The 20444-nt window shown below is 39.7% G+C and overlaps 1 protein-coding gene across 2 annotated transcripts in view; it reads right to left on the bottom strand.

The window, feature by feature from the left end:
• LOC117508750 (CUE domain-containing protein 1-like) overlaps positions 1-19574 on the bottom strand; it is a 79451-nt gene extending 59877 nt beyond the window's left edge. The window contains exons 1-3 of one of the 2 annotated variants that reach the window (XM_034168578.1): positions 19373-19574; positions 4354-5031; positions 386-513 (exon numbers count right to left, since the gene is read on the bottom strand). In XM_034168578.1, coding sequence (XP_034024469.1) covers positions 386-513; positions 4354-4665 — 440 coding nt within the window. In that variant the 5' untranslated portion in view covers positions 4666-5031; positions 19373-19574. The remainder of the gene's footprint in view (positions 1-385; positions 514-4353; positions 5032-19372) is intronic. The other variant, XM_034168577.1, reaches the window with a different exon arrangement.
• Positions 19575-20444: the final 870 nt, after the last annotated feature.

The following is a 20444-nucleotide window of genomic DNA, read 5'->3' as shown; positions in this document are numbered from 1 at the left end:
TTTAGATGTATTGATTAGGCCAGCAAATAAGTGAAACAATACTTCACATGGTGATGCACCAAATACAGCACAAATTCTCCTTAGACACTGCTCTTCTGAAAAAACTGACGGGCTACTTGAATTTTCAATAGGCAGCCACGAGTAATATCTAAGGTATACTTTGCCAAATTTCGTGCTTGTATCACCATTTGAAGGATTCCTCTGTACATATTCTGTTATCTGCTGCACTATATACCACTGAATGTTTATTTGGACATTGTTTTAAAAATTAGCATCTTAGGTTGTAAAATAGTTTTGTACTTTTCTTGCATCAGTGGCTCTGGCATCAATACACAAGCATTTGTAATCTAACAATCATGCCTCACGTCTGGTCCTTGTGCCTTACCTTGGCGGGGGTGTTGGCGGAGCCTCTGGATATTTTCTATCATAAATGTGCATATCATATGCTGGTGGAGAATAGACTGGTGGAGGTTCCTCATCTGAGCTGTCAGGTTCAAGTGTTCGCTCCAGTACCTAGACACAAAGTAACAACAATTTTAAAAGTTCTGTTAATAATAACACTACACCTACTACTCATGATAACATTTTTAATAAGTAAAATGTTTAATCGTTATTACTCTGTGCCTTACTTGTACTATAACTCTGCACTAAGTGGAACTGATGAGCCATATAAAAAATATGTTTACTGAGTGTAACTTTTCTATATAACTAAAGTGGGATGTGAAGCAATATCTTTTTTAAAGCAGTGCCTAAGCTACAGCATAACTGGGCCTGTTTGGGGTTCTCACTTTAGAAGTCAGGTCAGACAGGACTCGTAAAACCATAAATATGAAAATCATTATAGGTCTTGGGGTTAGTAATGTTATCAAGCAAACATACATACGAGGTCTGTTAGAAAAGTATCCGACCTTTTTATTTTTTCAAAAACCTGATGGATTTGAATCACGTGTGCTTGCATGAGCCAATCTTGAACCTTCTTGCGCATGCGTGAATTTTTACTGGATTTAAGCATCCGCAGATGATATGCATTTGCGTAATGAGGGAGGGTGTGGCCTAAAGTGATTAACACCCTACATCAGGGTGTGTATACATATTAGGCAAAGTCTTTAAATCAGGCAAAATGGGACAAAAAAGTCAAAAATTGTAAAATGCCTTTCAGAGGGACCCAGAATTTATGAAACACCAAACAAACACTTTACTGGAAATAGATAATACTGTCACAGGAAATGTGTGGAGAAGACACAAATTAACTGCAAAATACTTAAAACTTAAATGTGACACCACCAGGAACTCTTTATCCTCCAATACTACCATATTCCAGAACTGCAACAAACCTGGACTATCCAGAAGTAGAAAATGTTCAGGTAAAGAAAGCTGGAACATGACCACCACTGAACAAGACTCAAGTTGAAACTTCAAGATTGGGCCAAGAAATGTCTTAAGATGGGGTTTTGAAAGGTTCGGTGGACATAAGAAATTAGAGTGACTCTTGATGGATCAAACTGATGGGTCTACGGGCCAATCACTACATCAGGGTGGAGAAGGGGTAATGGTATGGGCTCCTATTATTAAGGATGAGCGAGATGGAGCTTTTTGGATTGAAGACTTAAATTCAACTCTCAAGCCTACGACCTTTAGAAGATACTTTGTTCAAGCATTGGTACAGGTAAAAGACATTTCTGCATGCCAATGCTCCATCACATGCATCTAAGTACTACACTACTTGGCCAGCCAGCAAAGGCCTTAGTGATGACAGAATAATGATATGGCCACCTTCCTCATCTGACTTTAACCCTATTGAGAACCTGCAGGCCCTTCTTAAAGGTAAGATTACAGTGAGAGAAAACAATGCACCACTTTGAACAGCATTTGTTGCTCTGTGGTTGCTGTGGCACCAAAAGTTGATCATCAATAGATAAACTGAGACTCCAAAGGCTCATGGCAGCAGAGGGGGCTGTATTAGTCACAGATTTTTTTTTTTTTAAATGTCCAAAGTGTTTTGTTAATTTTGAGTTATTTGTTATAACATTTTAGGAAGGGAACATTTTAGTTTTTAACTTAGTTACATGATAATTATGCACACATCACTTTGTTAAACATTCAGGTTTGAGGTTTGTTAACATTTGGGACTGCCTGAGAGCACTATGGGCAGCATGGTGGAATAGTGGTTAGCACCGTTGCCTCACAGTGAGGTGGTCCTGGGTACCCTTCTAACCTGGTCCTTTCTGTGTAGGGTTGGATGTTCTCCGTGTGCTTGCGTAGGTTCCCTCTGGATGCGCCGGCTTCCTCCCACTTGCAAACAAAGGTGGTGAACTGGTGATTCTAAACTGAATACACATGTATTACTCCGTCTATACATGTTGGCCCTGTGATGGACTGGTGGCTTGTACAGGGTGTACCCACCCCACCTCTCACCCAGTGACCACTGAGGTAGGGTTCCAGCCCCCCCCAAGACTCTTAAATTGAATAATAGTATAGAAAATGTATGAATGACAGCATTGTATTTGTTCAACAATAAATTAACCCTCAGGAATAAAACTTGCCTAATAACTGTGCAGAAAGTGTATTGTCTATTTGCACTCCTCTACAATGTCCACAGAGACCTCTTGTATGAGAACAGGGATCACTGGTGCCTTTGTCTTACTCAGATGCACAGCTAGTTCCTTTGTCTTTGTTACAAAGAGTCCGTATTCAGACTCATCAGTCTTACAGATTCATCCAACTACTGCAGTCACCAGAATCCTTCTGAAGCTGGCAAGACTCTGTGCAGTAGTTTAAGTCAGTGGTATAAAGGGTGAAGTAGACCGATGAGAGGACAGTTGACTGAGAGGTCCCAAGTATTGCTGAGGACCGTCCTCTCTTTCCGTTCCTCTTCAAAAATCATTCCACAACAAAACGTACTGTCCTTGAATCAATCATAGCTCCTGTATGTAGATACAAATTGGACCATTTTATAGGATAGACATGCACACCCATAATGGACATTATTTTAGTGCTGATGTGTGTATTCACCAGAATGTCTTACCGTCACCAAGGCACAAAAAGTTCTATCTTTAAATATTAAAATACACTTAAAACCTTGCAGTCATCCCTTTCTTATTCAGAGGCAGAGTAAATCTGAAATAAAATTTAGAGATGCCCTAAAAATACTTAAAAAAATTATCACATACGAAGGGTGATTGAGACGTTTTGAGCCTGATCCAGAAAAAGTAGGACCTGGTTCTTCATCTTTTGTATCCTGAGAAACCAACATTTCTCTAGTTCAAATGCCCTGCTCTACCTCCAGAAGGATCTACGGCCTTGGTGAAGGAATTCAGCTCCCCCTTCTTATCTATCTACCAGCCCCTCCAGCCTACTGCTGCCTAGCAACGTCAGACTTTACGCACACACGAACAGAAACTACCACAAACTTAACTCATCTGCACAAGATGCACATCTCCTTCCCTCCATCCCTATTATCCTCCCCCTTGTGTCTCTCCACTGCCCACACCCTGGCCTCCTCCCTGCCACCCTGGAAGCAACGTGTTTTTTACTGCTGCAGCCTTCAACTCCCCAAGCTGGGCAGCGCGGGCCCCTCCTGCTGCCGCCTTCACCCACATTGCCTCAATTCGGATGACGGTCTGCTTCAAGTTTAGTGCACATAAACAATGTCAAATGTATATGTATTCTCTTTAATTCTGATGTATGCCATTATTACGTTCAACTGGTAATAACTGTGGATTAACTGCTGTACGAGGGTAGGCTGAAAAGTTCTAAGGCTCCCCATGAAGGAGTAACGCATTAACTGCATTATAGTGAGCCTTAGAACTTTTCAGCCTACCCTCATATTTTGTCTGAGTGTAAACTGTTGCACACATGTAATGACAATGACAATAAATCACATCTCATCTCAAACCAACATTTCTCAAGAATATGTAAAGTTTTGAATCAATGGGTGCAATATTGAGAAACTTTAGTTCCTCGGAATGCAACAGATGGAGAACCAGACCCTACTTTTTGTGTGTCAGGCTCAAAACCTCTCATTCGCCCCTTGTAACAATACATTCAAGGTTCACACCAAACATTGTGGTTTACATGGAATTTTAACCCATTACTCAGGGTTCAGTTTGGCTCTCATGATATGCATCAGATAATCTTCACACCCAAACTGACTATGCAACATAAAAGGTTCAATCTTGAATCACATAGCACTTTAAAATTCATATTTAGATAGGTAGTTGAAAGAGGGTTTGAGAAATGTTGACAATACTGAAAAGAGAAAAAAAAAAAAAAAATATATATATATATATATATATATATATATATATATATATATATATAAGCTCATTTCTGCTCCATCTCTGCTGCACTGACCTCTGGTGGGATGCTGTCTTCAGAGTCTGAGCTGTCGTCTGAGCCCTCTCCATCAATGTTCATCTGGAGCAGCTGGTCGATGGTGGCATCCACAGCTCCATTGTTAGAACGAAGCACACACTCAATCACCTCATAGTCCATAGTTGGAAACATAGTCTTAAAGTCTTCCATGGCCTGGTTGAATTCAAGGCGTCGGACCTGCCGGTTGGGCCTGCTGTTGTTAAGCTGCCCGTGCCCACTGCTGCCCCCACTACTACTTCCACTACTTCTGGAGCCTCCATTGCTGCTGCTACGTCTGAAAAGGCTGGTCATCCTCAGCAAATGACTCCCTTGGGTACTGCCAACCTAAAGACAGGAAGGCTCTTCTCTTCTGCCTCTGGCACAAACACGGTGGCCTCTTCAGTCTCACTGGGTTTCCACTTACTCCCCTCCTCCCTGATTCAGTTTCTCATCCTAATAGAAGCATGGCAGCTCTTCAACAGAAAATTAGAAACACTGAAGATTTCCTGCTGATGCTTCTGTTACTGAGCTGTATAAAACATAGCTGCTTGCATTGCAGGGTGTGATAGCACTCAGTGAAGTGGCAACAAATCAAATGTCCAAGGTTCTGTCACCAGGTGGTGATTAGGATCCAAATCAAATACGGATCAGGCATCACTGTAGTCCTATAACTTGCACCTAGAGAGAGAGAACAAAAAACAGTTAGCAAGCAAGTAAGAAACAGCAAAAAGCAAGGATGCGGCTACAGGCACAAAACTTGTATCTCAAGTAACTGTGGCTACAAAAACATTTCCATGCAAGGCCAGCAGGTGGACTAAGCATGTGGTGTTCTGACACTGAGCAGCAGCAACAGAACCCAACAGTATTTATTATTCCAGCACCTCAAGTGTTAAAGTGATTAAAGATTAGTTCACAGCAACAGCAAAGACAAAACTGACACCACTGAGCAGGATGCGCTTCCAACTGACTACGGGAGGAAGTGTTTGGGGGCAGGGGATCCCCAACGTCACAGAACAAGTTTTATTTCTCATATTGCACATGGTTTACAGATATTGCACAAGAAACTTGAAGGTGTGGATTAGAGTGATTTGTTTTTGTTCCGAACAGTGATCGCTCTGGGGAGAAAGCTGTCCCTGAGTCTGTTTGTCCTAGCTTTGATTGACTCTGCACCAAACTTTTTTCTTTCAAGCTAGCTCACAAAAATCCTCAGTCACCTGTAAAATAATTACAACTTTCCATATGATCAGAGTTGCAGTGATTTTGCCCTTGATGTAGTGTCAGGTTTCAGCCCGGATCCAGGTTTCGATTTTGTTTTTCCTCCTTTCTTGTCATCACCATCTGCTCCTGCTTTGTTTTATTATTAGTTGGTTGTTTTCATCATGTTGTGATGTGAAATCATATGTTCCATTTTTGCTTTGCCACTTTGTTTCTTTGTTAAGCCCTGGTCACAACCCACCGTGCGTTTTTTTTTTTTTGCCGTACGTTTTCTGCGGATGCCACGGCCACTACATTTTTGTGAAAACGTACGGAGGCAGTAGCAAGAGGAGGGAGGGAGTATGTTCAACGCACGTCTCTAGGAGTGTAACGATAAAGAGAGTTGACAAAGCAGTGTGTGTGTGGGATTGCTTTTCTTTTTTATGAGCGGGACCGGAGCGGCAGGTGTTTTTCGCCGTCGGCGATGCATGAGCATGTCCAGCCTGCAGCAGTCAGTTGTACGAGTGTTTACTTGCCTCGAAAAGTTACAGCTAGTTAACAGACTGAAGCTGTGGAGTGTGTGTTGCTGACGTTTGGAAATAACGTCCAAATTCAAGTGAGAAGCTGCGTTGTGCATGCAAGTCTGTCGGCCTCCATAGTATGTGGTGAGTGCCGTAATCCGTACTGCCTACGTACGGATTTGGTTAATTCAATAGTAATTGAATGAAAATGTGCCGCTCTGAATCCGTACTGAGGCAGTACTCACAACGTGCGTCATCTGTACTGCTGGTGAATCCGCAGCCTGGCCGCAGCAAAAGTTCTGCATGCACTAAAACCTCTATGGCGTGTCTGCGTGCTCCTAAATTCATACTGAGGCAGTACTTACAACGTACGGATCTCCAAATTTAGCCCACGTTTTTGCAAGTAGACTGCACGCACGTGCAAGTACAGCGAGTTGCGACCACGGCTTTACTTTCACACTTTGGCCATTGTTCAGTTCCATTCTGCCAGGCTGTGTTTTCATTGTTTATCATTTAGCTTTCATGTGTTTATTTTTGCTGTTCTCATTTCTGTTGTACTTTAATATCGGGTTTTGCTTTCTGTTAATTAGTCAGTTCCTGTTTGGTTTTGCTTTAGTATTGATTTTCTATTTTCTGATCAGTTCTCATGTAGTTTTTCTCTTGTACTTATCATGGTTTGCTTTTAGTCCTCAAGTTCATGCCTGATTCAAAGTCCTGTTCATAGCAGTATTCTATTCTGTTATTAGCTCTGTTCTCAACTTGCCCTCATTCCCTTTTGATTAGGTTCACTCCACGCCCTGCACCTGCCATTATGTCTTCGTCCCTCACTTATATCCGATTATGTTCTCATTTCACATCACTGCACCTGTCTCGTGTCTCGTCTCTCGTCTCTCCCTTTGATTCAGTCTGTTTAGTGTTTCCATTCACTCACACTCTTGGCACCTGTTCTTGCATCTTGGTATCTGACATCACTTTATGCACTCCCTTCCCCACTATCTTGCGCATGTATACTCTTTGTCCACCAGCCACGCCCACCTAGTTAACACCTGTCTATTTAATACCTCCCAGCCATCACTCCCCTGCCAGTTTGTTGTCTTTAAACACATTCCAGCCTCTTGTTTTCTGTCCTCATTTATGCAGAAAGGCAGAAACTTTCAGCTTTGACTCAGCTTGCAACAACTGGGCCAAGAAGAAAAGAAGGTTCAAGGTTGGCACATGTAAGCACACGTGATTCAAATCCATCAGGTTTTTGCAAAAAATAAAAAGGTTGGATACTTTTCTAACAGACCTCGTATACAGTAGTGTTCAGAATAATAGTAGTGCTATGTGACTAAAAAGATTAATCCAGGTTTTGAGTATATTTCTTATTGTTACATGGGAAACAAGGTACCAGTAGATTCAGTAGATTCTCACAAATCCAACAAGACCAAGCATTCATGATATGTACACGCTTAAGGCTATGAAATTGGGCTATTAGTAAAAAAAAGTAGAAAAGGGGGTGTTCACAATAATAGTAGTGTGGCATTCAGTCAGTGAGTTCATCAATTTTGTGAAACAAACAGGTGTGAATCAGGGGTCCCCTATTTAAGGATAAAGCCAGCACCTGTTGAACATGCTTTTCTCTTTGAAAGCCTGAGGAAAATGGGATGTTCAAGACATTGTTCAGAAGAACAGCATAGTTTGATTAAAAAGTTGAATGGGGAGGGGAAAACTTATATGCAGGTGCAAAAAATTATAGGCTGTTCATCTATCCATGAAGCCAGAGAACACACACCAATTAGCTAAACTGCAGGATTGTCTTACAGACATAAAGACATGGATGACCTCTAATTTCCTGCTTTAAACTCAGATAAAACTGAAGTTATTGTACTTGGCCCCACAAATCTTAGAAACATGGTGTCTAACCAGATCCTTACTCTGGATGGCATTACCCTGACCTCTAGTAATACTGTGAGAAATCTTGGAGTCATTTTTGATCAGGATATGTCATTCAAAGCGCATATTAAACAAATATGTAGGACTGCTTTTTTGCATTTGCGCAATATCTCTTGTCTCTCTTGAAAGGTCTTGTCTCAGAGTGAAGATGAAAAACTAATTCATGCATTTATTTCCTCTAGGCTGGACTACTGTAATTCATTATTATCAGGTTGTCCTAAACGTTCCCTGAAAAGCCTTCAGTTAATTCAAAATGCTGCAGCTAGAGTACTGACAGGGACTAGAAGGAGAGAGCATATTTCACCCATATTGGCTTCTCTTCTTTGGCTTCCTGTTAATTCTAGAATAGAATTCTTCTTCTTACTTATAAAGGTTTTGAATAATCAGGTCCCATCTTATCTTAGGGACCTCATAGTACCATATCATCCCAATAGAGCGCTTCGCTCTCAGACTGCAGGCTTACTTGTAGTTCCTAGGGTTTTTAAGAGTAGAATGGGAGGCAGAGCCTTCAGCTGTCAGGCTCCTCTCCTCTGGAACCAGCTCCCAATTTGGATCAGGGAGACAGACACCCTCTCTACTTTTAAGATTAGGCTTAAAACTTTCCTTTTTGCTAAAGCTTATAGTTAGGGCTGGATCAGGTGACCCTGAACCATCCCTTAGTTATGCTGCTATAGACTTAGACTGCTGGGGGGTTCCCAAGATGCACTGAGTGTTTCTTTCTCTTTTTGCTCTGTATGCACCACTCTGCATTTAATCATTAGTGATTGATATCTGCTCCCCTCCACAGCATGTCTTTTTCCTGGTTCTCTCCCTCAGCCCCAACCAGTCCCAGCAGAAGACTGCCCCTCCCTGAGCCTGGTTCTGCTGGAGGTTTCTTCCTGTTAAAAGGGAGTTTTTCCTTCCCACTGTCGCCAAGTGCTTGCTCACAGGGGGTCGTTTTGACCATTGGGGTTTTTCCGTAATTATTGTATGGCTTTGCCTTGCAGTGTGGGGTGCCTTGGGGCAACTGTTTGTTGTGATTTGGCGCTATATAAATAAAATTGAATTGAATCTACAATGATCTCCAATGCTTTAAAATGGACAAAAAAAAAAAAACAGAGACGTGTGGAAGAAAACGGAAAACAACCATCAAAATGGATAGAAGAGTAACCAGAATGGCAAAGGCTCACCCATTGATCAGCTCCAGGATGATCAAAGACAGTCTGGAGTTACCTGTAAGTGCTGTGACAGTTAGAAGACGCCTGTGTGATGCTAATTTATTTGCAAGAATTCCCCGCAAAGTCCCTCTGTTAAATAAAAAACGTGCAGAAGAGGTTACAATTTGCCAAAGAACACATCAACTGGCCTAAAGAGAAATGGAGGAATATTATGTGGACCGATGAGAGTAAAATTGTTCTTTTTGGGTCCAAGGGCCACAGACAGTTTGTGAGATGACCCCCAAACTCTGAATTCAAGCCACAGTTCACAGTGAAGACAGTGAAGCATGGTGGTGCAAGCATCATGATATGGGCATGTTTCTCCTACTATGATGTTGGGCCTATATGTCACATACCAGGTATCATGGATCAGTTTGGATATGCCAAAATACTTGAAGAGGTCATGTTGCCTTATGCTGAAGAGGACATGCCCTTGAAATGGGTGTTTCAACAAGACAATGACCCCAAGCACACTAGTAAATGAGCAAAATCTTGGTTCCAAACCAACAAAATTAATGCCTCGCAGATGTGAAGAAATCATGAAAAACTGTGGTTATACAACTAAATACTAGTTTAGTGATTCACGGGACTGCTAAAAAAAAAAGCAGTTTGAACATAATAGTTTTGAGTTTGTAGCGTCAACAGCAGATGCTACTATTATTGTGAACACCCCCTTTTCTACTTTTTTTTACTACAACTCCTGGTAATAATTATGGAATCACTGGCCTCGGAGGATGTTCATTCAGTTGTTTAATTTTGTAGAAAATAAGCAGATCACAGACATGACACAAAACTAAAGTCATTTCAAATGGCAACTTTCTGGCTTTAAGAAACACTATAAGAAATCAGGAAAAATAATTGTGGCAGTCAGTAATGGTTACTTTTTAGACCAAGCAGAGGGAAAAAAATATGGACTCACTCAATTTTGAGGAATAAATTATGGAATCACCCTGTAAAGTTTCATGCCCAAAACTAACACCTGCTTCAAATCAGATCTGCTCGTTAGTCTGCATCTAAAAAGGAGTGATCACACCTTGAAGAGCTGTTGCACCAAGTGGACTGACATGAATCATGGCTCCAACACGAGAGATGTCAATTGAAACAAAGAAGAGGATTATCAAACTCTTAAAAGAGGGTAAATCATCACGCAATATTGCAAAAGATGTTGGTTGTTCACAGTCAGCTGTGTCTAAACTCTGGACCAAATACAAACAACATGGGAAGGTTGTTAAAGGCAAACATACTGGTAGACCAAGGAAGACATCAAAGTGTCAAGACAGAAAACTTAAAGCAATATGTCTCAAAAATCGAAAATGCACAACAAAACAAATGAGGAACGAATGGGAGGAAACTGGAGTCAACGTCTGTGACCGAACTGTAAGAAACCGACTAAAGGAAATGGGATTTACATACAGAAAAGCTAAACGAAAGCCATCATTAACACCTAAACAGAAAAAACAAGGTTACAATGGGCTAAGGAAAAGCAATCGTGGACTGTGGATGACTGGATGAAAGTCATATTCAGTGATGAATCTCGAATCTGCATTGGGCAAGGTGATGATGCTGGAACTTTTGTTTGGTGCCGTTCCAATGAGATTTATAAAGATGACTGCCTGAAGAGAACATGTAAATTTCCACAGTCATTGATGATATGGGGCTGCATGTCAGGTAAAGGCACTGGGGAGATGGCTGTCATTACATCATCAATAAATGCACAAGTTTACGTTGATATTTTGGACACTTTTCTTATCCCATCAATCGAAAGGATGTTTGGGGATGATGAAATCATTTTTCAAGATGATAATGCATCTTGCCATAGAGAAAAAACTGTGAAAACATTCCTTGCAAAAAGACACAATGGGTCAATGTCATGGCCTGCAAATAGTCCGGATCTTAATCCAATTGAAAATCTTTGGTGGAAGTTGAAGAAAATGGTCCATGACAAGGCTCCAACCTGCAAAGCTGATCTGGCAACAGCAATCAGAGAAAGTTGGAGCCAGATTGATGATGATGATGTTTGTCACTCATTAAATCCATGCCTCAGAGACTGCAAGCTGTTATAAAAGCCAGAGGTGGTCCAACAAAATACTAGTGATGTGTTGGAGCGTTCTTTTGTTTTTCGTGATTCCATATTTTTTCCCCTCTGCTTGGTCTAAAAAAGTAACCGTTACTGACTGCCACAATTATTTTTTCTGATTTCTTATAGTGTTTTTTAAAGCCAGAAAGTTGCCATTTGAAATGACTTTAGTTTTGTGTCATGTCTGTGATCTGCTTTTTTTCTACAAAATTAAACAACTGAATGAACATCTTCCGAGGCCGGTGATTCCATAATTATTGCCAGGGGTTGTAATAGCCCAATTTCATAGCCTTAAGAGTGTGCATATCATGAATGCTTGGTCTCGTTGTATTTGTGAGAATCTACTGAAGCTACTGGTACCTTGTTTCCCATGTAACAATAAGAAATATACTCAAAACCTGGATTAATCTTTTTAGTCACATAGCACTACTATTATTCTGAACACTACTATATATATATTTTTTTTTAACGTGGTTTGCTCCACTGGCTGCAGTGCTCTCCATCTCCGCAGATGAAGCAAAAAGAAGCGCACTTTAAATTAATCATGTTTAACTATTCAAGAAAAATGCTTTTTTTCAGATTTGATAAGAGTTTTTATCAACAGGCTGAAGAGTTAATTTATCAGTGCAGCTGTTGTGGAAATGCTGCACTCCACAAACGTTTTTTCAAAGGCTTTGTTATTTGCCAAGTATCCACAGAAAACAAGGAATTTGACTTTGGTTTGAGCTGCTCTGTACGGCATGTAGAAATATGCACTAAACACTGAATAAATCACAGCAATAAAAAGTGCAAATTAAATGTGCAATAAGAAAAAAAAAAAAAAAAAAGTCCTGTCTGCAGACTGAAGATTTCACAGCGCGCCTGGGCTTATGGTTTGGCAAAGCTCCAAAACTCTTAATAATGTGAAAAAAATAAATAATTACCTAAACAGAGAGAGAGGGAACATCCTAAACTTAAAAATCTGCATGATGGCACAGCGACATTGTGCCATTGCTTAGGGAGAGCCCTGCCACTACTGATATTGTTTAAAAATACAAAAGTACTGTTTTATCCGATTACTCGATTAATCGATAAAATAATTGATAGAATACCCGATTCCAAAGATAGTCGATAGCTGCAGCCCTACAAAATTACTTTCTGATATGGCGTGGAATTCGTCTCCAGTGGCCATTTCACTCCCTGGAAATCTGACAGCTGAGCAGGTGTTTCTAATGATGCTCACTAACCGGAAGTCTAGGTTTCAAGATGACGGTGCATCTTGAAAATTGTCCACTGCGAAAAACCTATCTTGGCACAAAGAGGCGTGGCCTATACCATTGTTTACTGTGAAATATCCACAGTTTAGTACTTACTTTTCTCATTTTTAGATACATTTTTTTTCCTAGTACTTTTAAACTTACACTTTGTACATACCTTTTTTTTATTGTGTTAAATTTTATGTTTATTTTCCTTTTTCTTCCCTAGACCTTGTAAGTCTACATGTTTATTTATAGGTTTATATTTTCACTGAAAAGGCTTACACCTTACTTCTCTCTTGTACTTGTTACAATGACAAAGAATCTGAATAGGGAATGAACTTAATCCACCGATCGCAAAAGTATAAAGGTTTCTGATGTGCGACTGATGGATCTAAATTTATTCGAGTATGTTTTTTTCATTGCAGTCTTATTATTTATAGCACCACCAAATGTTTTTTGCTGGTCCTTTTTATATACAGACAGTTTGTACTGTGCTCTACACATCATAAACAGCATTCTGGTTAAAGCTGGCAAATTTGGCAGGATTTGGTCTGTGAGAGCAAATCTTTAGTTTTTAACTTTAGATTGTACTAAAATTTAATTAAAAATATACAAAAATTAAGAGGTGATTTATCTGAATCGGAATCCAATTTATTGCCAAGTAAGTTCTCACATACAAGGAATTTGATCTGGTGTTTTATTGTTGTTTATACACCATGGAAAAAACACTTCTGAAGTAAAAGAGTCAAATAGGCTGCAAGCTGAGGGATAGAAATGTACCTAGAAAACAAGTTTTGTTCCCACCTCTGGAAGACTACGATTTCTATGTGGTTTCAAATGGCCAATAATGTATCTAAACTTGTCCTAAACGTTTAACTGTGTAAAGTTTGTAAAGTTTGTTTAAACTTTGTACAGTGGTTTCTTACCTATGACTACATCTGATTTCTAAGTTATGTCATGGAAAAATAAATATATTAATTATGCAATGATATACACATAATGTAATTATAATTATGTACCAAAGGGTAAATAAAATTCTATCAGAGAGCCCAGTTAAAAAGTTCATAATGAAAGTTTGTTGACAAAAATGGAACTTAGTTGGAAAGTAAACTTCTCTACCCTTATAATGAATTGACATTACACATCTATGGGCTCATATATTGTTGCTACCTTGAAGAACAATGTTAACATTATTACAATAACATGTCATCAACTTCCAACTGATTAACTTCCAAATGATATGGGGTTTAGTAATCATGAAATTTATTAATCCAGGTATAACGCTGTACAGAAGAAATGCCGTACTAGTGAACAGTGAAAAGTAATCGATGGTAGAATTGCTCTCAGGATAGAGAAATGTTTAAAAAGTTGCATCTTCAAAGTTTCTCTGGAGTTTTTGAATTTCTTGATGTCTGTTACTCAAACACTACATCATCCTCATCATCACTGTCATCACCCTTTTGCAACTGCTGCTCTAGTCTGGTTTCAGTGATGTTCACAGTTTACACAGGCACACAGATCGGTGCAAGACAAAGCTGACTTGCAACAGCTTGGCAGCAACTTCTAGCACATTTGGAGACTCGGCTCCGCACCGTGGAAAATTCTACAGCTAGCCAGGCCCCTGTAGTCGGTGCGGACCAAGGTAGCTTAGCCGCCGTTAGTTCCCCCCTGGCAGATCCCGAGCAGCCGGGAAAGCAGGCTGACTGGGTGACTGTGAGGAGGAAGCGTTTTGTAATTCACGTCGGCAGTAATGACACCCGGTTACGCCAATCGGAGGTCACTAAAATTAACATTAAATCGGTGTGTAACTTTGCAAAAACAATGTCGGACTCTGTAGTTTTCTCTGGGCCCCTCCCCAATCAGACCGGGAGTGACATGTTTAGCCGCATGTTCTCCTTGAATTGCTGGCTGTCTGAGTGGTGTCCAAAAAATGAGGTGGGCTTCATAGATAATTGGCAAAGCTTCTGGGGAAAACCTGGTCTTGTTAGGAGAGACGGCATCCATCCCACTTTGGATGGAGCAGCTCTCATTTCTAGAAATCTGGCCAATTTTCTTAAATCCTTCAAACCGTGACTATCCAGGGTTGGGACCAGGAAGCAGAGTTGTAGTCTTACACACCTCTCTGCAGCTTCTCTCCCCCTGCCATCCCCTCATTACCCCATCCCCGTAGAGACGGTGCCTGCTCCCAGACTACCAATAACCAGCAAAAATCTATTTAAGCATAAAAATTCAAAAAGAAAAAATAATATAGCACCTTCAACTGCACCACAGACTAAAACAGTTAAATGTGGTCTATTAAACATTAGGTCTCTCTCTTCTAAGTCCCTGTTGGTAAATGATATAATAATTGATCAACATATTGATTTATTCTGCCTTACAGAAACCTGGTTACAGCAGGATGAATATGTTAGTTTAAATGAGTCAACACCCCCGAGTCACACTAACTGTCAGAATGCTCGTAGCACGGGCCGGGGCGGAGGATTAGCAACAATCTTCCATTCCAGCTTATTAATTAATCAAAAACCCAGACAGAGTTTTAATTCATTTGAAAGCTTGACTCTTAGTCTTGTCCATCCAAATTGGAAGTCCCAAAAACCAGTTTTATTTGTTATTATCTATCGTCCACCTGGTCGTTACTGTGAGTTTCTCTGTGAATTTTCAGACCTTTTGTCTGACTTAGTGCTTAGCTCAGATAAGATAATTATAGTGGGCGATTTTAACATCCACACAGATGCTGAGAATGACAGCCTCAACACTGCATTTAATCTATTATTAGACTCTATTGGCTTTGCTCAAAAAGTAAATGAGTCCACCCACCACTTTAATCATATCTTAGATCTTGTTTTGACTTATGGTATGGAAATAGAAGACTTAACAGTATTCCCTGAAAACTCCCTTCTGTCTGATCATTTCTTAACAACATTTACATTTACTCTGATGGACTACCCAGCAGTGGGGAATAAGTTTCATTACACTAGAAGTCTTTCAGAAAGCGCTGTAACTAGGTTTAAGGATATGATTCCTTCTTTATGTTCTCTAATGCCATATACCAACACAGTGCAATCTATCTTTGTTAGTTGGCTATGTACCACAGGCTTTTAAGGTGGCAGTAATTAAACCATGACTTAAAAAGCCATCACTTGACCCAGCTATCTTAGCTAATTATAGGCCAATCTCCAACCTTCCTTTTCTCTCAAAAATTCTTGAAAGGGTAGTTGTAAAACAGCTAACTGATCATCTGCAGAGGAATGGTCTATTTGAAGAGTTTCAGTCAGGTTTTAGAATTCATCATAGTACAGAAACAGCATTAGTGAAGGTTACAAATGATCTTCTTATGGCCTCGGACAGTGGACTCATCTCTGTGCTTGTTCTGTTAGACCTCAGTGCTGCTTTTGATACTGTTGACCATAAAAGTTTATTACAGAGATTAGAGCATGCCATAGGTATTAAAGGCACTGCGCTGCGGTGGTTTGAATCATATTTGTCTAATAGATTACAATTTGTTCATGTAAATGGGGAATCTTCTTCACAGACTAAAGTTAATTATGGAGTTCCACAAGGTTCTGTGCTAGGACCAATTTTATTCACTTTATACATGCTTCCCTTAGGCAGTATTATTAGACGGTATTGCTTAAACTTTCATTGTTACGCAGATGATACCCAGCTTTATCTATCCATGAAGCCAGAGGACACACACCAATTAGCTAAACTGCAGGATTGTCTTACAGACATAAAGACATGGATGACCTCTAATTTCCTGCTTTTAAACTCAGATAAAACTGAAGTTATTGTACTTGGCCCCACAAATCTTAGAAACATGGTGTCTAACCAGATCCTTACTCTGGATGGCATTACCCTGACCTCTAGTAATACTGTGAGAAATCTTGGAGTCATTTTTGATCAGGATATGTCATTCAAAGCGCATATTAAACAAATATGTAGGACTGCTTTTTTGCATTTACGCAATATCTCTAAAATCAGAAAGGTCTTGTCTCAGAGTGATGCTGAAAAACTAATTCATGCATTTATTTCCTCTAGGCTGGACTATTGTAATTCATTATTATCAGGTTGTCCTAAAAGTTCCCTAAAAAGCCTTCAGTTAATTCAAAATGCTGCAGCTAGAGTACTGACGGGGACTAGAAGGAGAGAGCATATCTCACCCATATTGGCCTCTCTTCATTGGCTTCCTGTTAATTCTAGAATATAATTTAAAATTCTTCTTCTTACTTATAAGGTTTTGAATAATCAGGTCCCATCTTATCTTAGGGACCTCATAGTAGCATATCACCCCAATAGAGCGCTTCGCTCTCAGACTGCAGGCTTACTTGTAGTTCCTAGGGTTTGTAAGAGTAGAATGGGAGGCAGAGCCTTCAGCTTTCAGGCTCCTCTCCTGTGGAACCAGCTCCCAATTCAAATCAGGGAGACAGACACCCTCTCTACTTTTAAGATTAGGCTTAAAACTTTCCTTTTTGCTAAAGCTTATAGTTAGGGCTGGATCAGGTGACCCTGAACCATCCCTTAGTTATGCTGCTATAGACTTAGACTGCTGGCGGGTTCCCATGATGCACTGTTTCTTTCTCTTTTTGCTCTGTATGCACCACTCTGCATTTAATCATTAGTGATCGATCTCTGCTCCCCTCCACAGCATGTCTTTTTCCTGGTTCTCTCCCTCAGCCCCAACCAGTCCCAGCAGAAGACTGCCCCTCCCTGATCCTGGTTCTGCTGGAGGTTTCTTCCTGTTAAAAGGGAGTTTTTCCTTCCCACTGTAGCCAAGTGCTCGCTCACAGGGGGTCGTTTTGACCGTTGGGGTTTTACATAATTATTGTATGGCCTTGCCTTACAATATAAAGCGCCTTGGGGCAACTGTTTGTTGTGATTTGGCGCTATATAAAAAAACTGATTGATTGATTGATTGATTGATTGACATTTACAGCTTACAACTTCCAGAACAGATTCTGGAGCTGGGGGCTCTGTCATCCATCTGATGGAGAGCTCATTGTTTGACAAAATCCATCCGTATTCATCAGGGAATGGGGGAATGATGACAGGCGAATGCCGAAAAATCGGCACAGACAAATGTTTCAAGGTGGCCAATCGGTGACGCTAGTGGGCTAAATTCATGACCAAGTTGAAAGAAGGCACTGATAAACTCCTCCTCAGATCAGTATATATGGAAGGAACTAACAATGTCTGGTAACAAATAAGTGGGTTTTTTTTTTGTTCATAACAGTCTCCATACTCCCTGATGGGTTAAGTCTTTTGCTTTTTTTTTTTTACATTATTTAAACATAGTTAATGATTAAAATCAGACCATCATTGTAATGCCTTTACAAATATATATTTTTATTATAATAAACAGTGGAGTACATAGTTCTTGTATTCTGACTGAAGCATTCAGATAATGGTGCATTATGACTATATTAATTCCCTGCTTACTACTATTACACGAGAAACATGTCGTGCAGCGGCGTGAAGCTCGCTCTATAGTAGACGAAGGCACAAACCGGAAATGGCACAAAAAAAAAAATCTGCCCATAGGGGAAAAACCCATAAATGGGCAATATTGTTGTAAAAAGCCATAAAAAGCCACAAACCAATGGTAAAAAAAAAAAAAAAAACCTGCCCATGGTAGACGAAGCCATAAACCAGACAACATTGTCGTAAAAACCCACAAACCGATGGTAGGTTCTGCAAAAATTATTCAATTTTAAAATGTTTGATATATATATATATATATATATATATATACACACAGATAGTGAAGAGCTTTGCTCATTAATGTCAGCAACATTGAACATATAATGTGTGAAATATCAAGTTTTCCAATACTTTTGGAGGGCACTGTATCCTAAACTTATGATGAGTGCAAAATGAGTGTGGTATTATTACTGTTTTGTTTAAGAACGTTTAATTTTCACTGTTGCTGCACTTTGTGTGAAATCATAGTCATATCGTATATTACTTTGATATGACAATATTGAGATATGATCATTTGGCCATATTGTACAGACCTACTGACAACTAGCTGAAAACTTAATATTAATTTACATCTACAATAAAAAAAAAAAGATTAAAGTGGCAGGGGTTAAGAGGGCTGTAATTAGGGGGTCTGGGGGGGTGGAGCCCTCCGAAACTGAAGGGCAAAAAAGAAAAATACTTAAAAAGGCAGGGGGTCTGGGGGGACGGAAGCAATAAAATAAACATAAATAAATAAAATAAAAGGCAGAAGACGAAAGGTTTTAGCCATGCTCAAAAAAGTCTGAAGGACCTAAATTACATGGTGAGATGCTGAAGAGCTTCTTCGCTCGTTCATATTCACATTGCAACTGTCCTTTAATATAATATTGCTTTAACAAAGTAGGAATCATTATTTCTGGTTGGTTACCTATTTATCATCAAGTCCACAACAGTCTTGACAGCGAGGTTATCGTCAGAACAGATAACGGTACACCACCTCGCTCTGCCAAACGTCGACTTAACGGGAAACCTCGCCATACGTCGAGCAAAACAGCAAACAATTATGCCATCATTAATTTATAACATTAGCAGGCCCTTTAATTTATATATTTGTTTGTTTACAAACAGCTGGTTAGTGTTAATTACCCATCAGCAGACAGACAAGGCCTCAGTGATTGTTCACAGCATCCCAACCAAAGTACAAAACATTACCCAACTCCACTCATTTTCGGTTTCGAAAACTCACAGTTGAAAGAGAAGCTTTTTTCATAAATGAAAAGGTTCAACCCCAAACAAAGGAACCGTGAAGACTGTTAGACACCAAATCAGCTCGTTTAAAGCTGTACAAACACCACTATTCGCTTACAGAGAAGGAAGGTGTAACGGTATAATTATACTTACTGACAGAGGCCTAGAATGCACAGCCGAACAACAAAAGCCCACGGTGTTCTGAAAAGTCGGAGGAAAACAGAGCAGAACGCTGAATTTTGTCATTTTAATGAGGAGCAGACATATATTTTTCTCCGTGTAACTGCAGCTATGAGCTATGTTAGCTACAGGCCAAAGCCATAAAGCTGCTGTAAGGCAGACCGCGACCGGCATCAGCTGCATACCGCCACCTACTGTACAGGAGTGTGCAGGCTGCGTTTTCTGACAAAAAACAAAAACAAAAAACAAATCAATAAAAGTCACAGCCTGAGTCACAGTCTTGAAAAAGACAAATAGTGTCGTCCCTTTACATATCTTGTTCTGTGAGGTTGTCTTTCATTCTGTGTTCTTGACCTGTCTTTGTTTCCTGTTTTGAACATAAATCCAGTAGTGCAGAAACAGAATATTTAGAGGAATCCTGCAAATGTTGATACAAGCACCAAATTCGTCACAAATACTCCGTAGACGTTACCCTTTTGAAAAAATCGACTGACCACTTGTATTTTCACTAGGCTGTCCTTACACATGGGTCCAAATTAAAAGATGCTCCAATCATATTGAAAATTATACAACACCTCAATAGATCCTTGTCATTTCATTGGTGGTTTGTATGTCATGTGATGGTGATCGTTGTCCCATTTGCAATTTTGTTCCATTTACCATGTAATTTTGGTTCCATATATGTTTTGCACCATTGCACACCATAAAAGCACAATGTATTGCGTTTGTGTGCATGCAGCAATCAAGCAACTACTACTACTACTACTACTACTATGTACTGCGTTTGTGTGCATGCACCAATCAAGCAACTACTACTACTACTACTACTGATAATAATAATAATAATAATAATAATAATAATAATAATAATAATAATAATAATAATAATAGAAATAGTACATTATTTATGAGACATTGTAAGGTAAATTGGCTAGTTACAGGGAAATAAAATAATTCTTTAACTAGTACAACCATAAATTTCTGTTATTTTTTGGGTGGATATTTTAGGGGAGAAATCTCAAATATTAAAGTAGTACTGTGTGTA

The sequence above is a fragment of the Thalassophryne amazonica genome, chromosome 4, assembly GCF_902500255.1.
Source record: "Thalassophryne amazonica chromosome 4, fThaAma1.1, whole genome shotgun sequence".
NCBI lineage: Eukaryota > Metazoa > Chordata > Actinopteri > Batrachoidiformes > Batrachoididae > Thalassophryne > Thalassophryne amazonica.
Note: the sequence above shows the minus strand (reverse complement) of the source record. Positions and strands in the feature narration are given on the sequence as shown.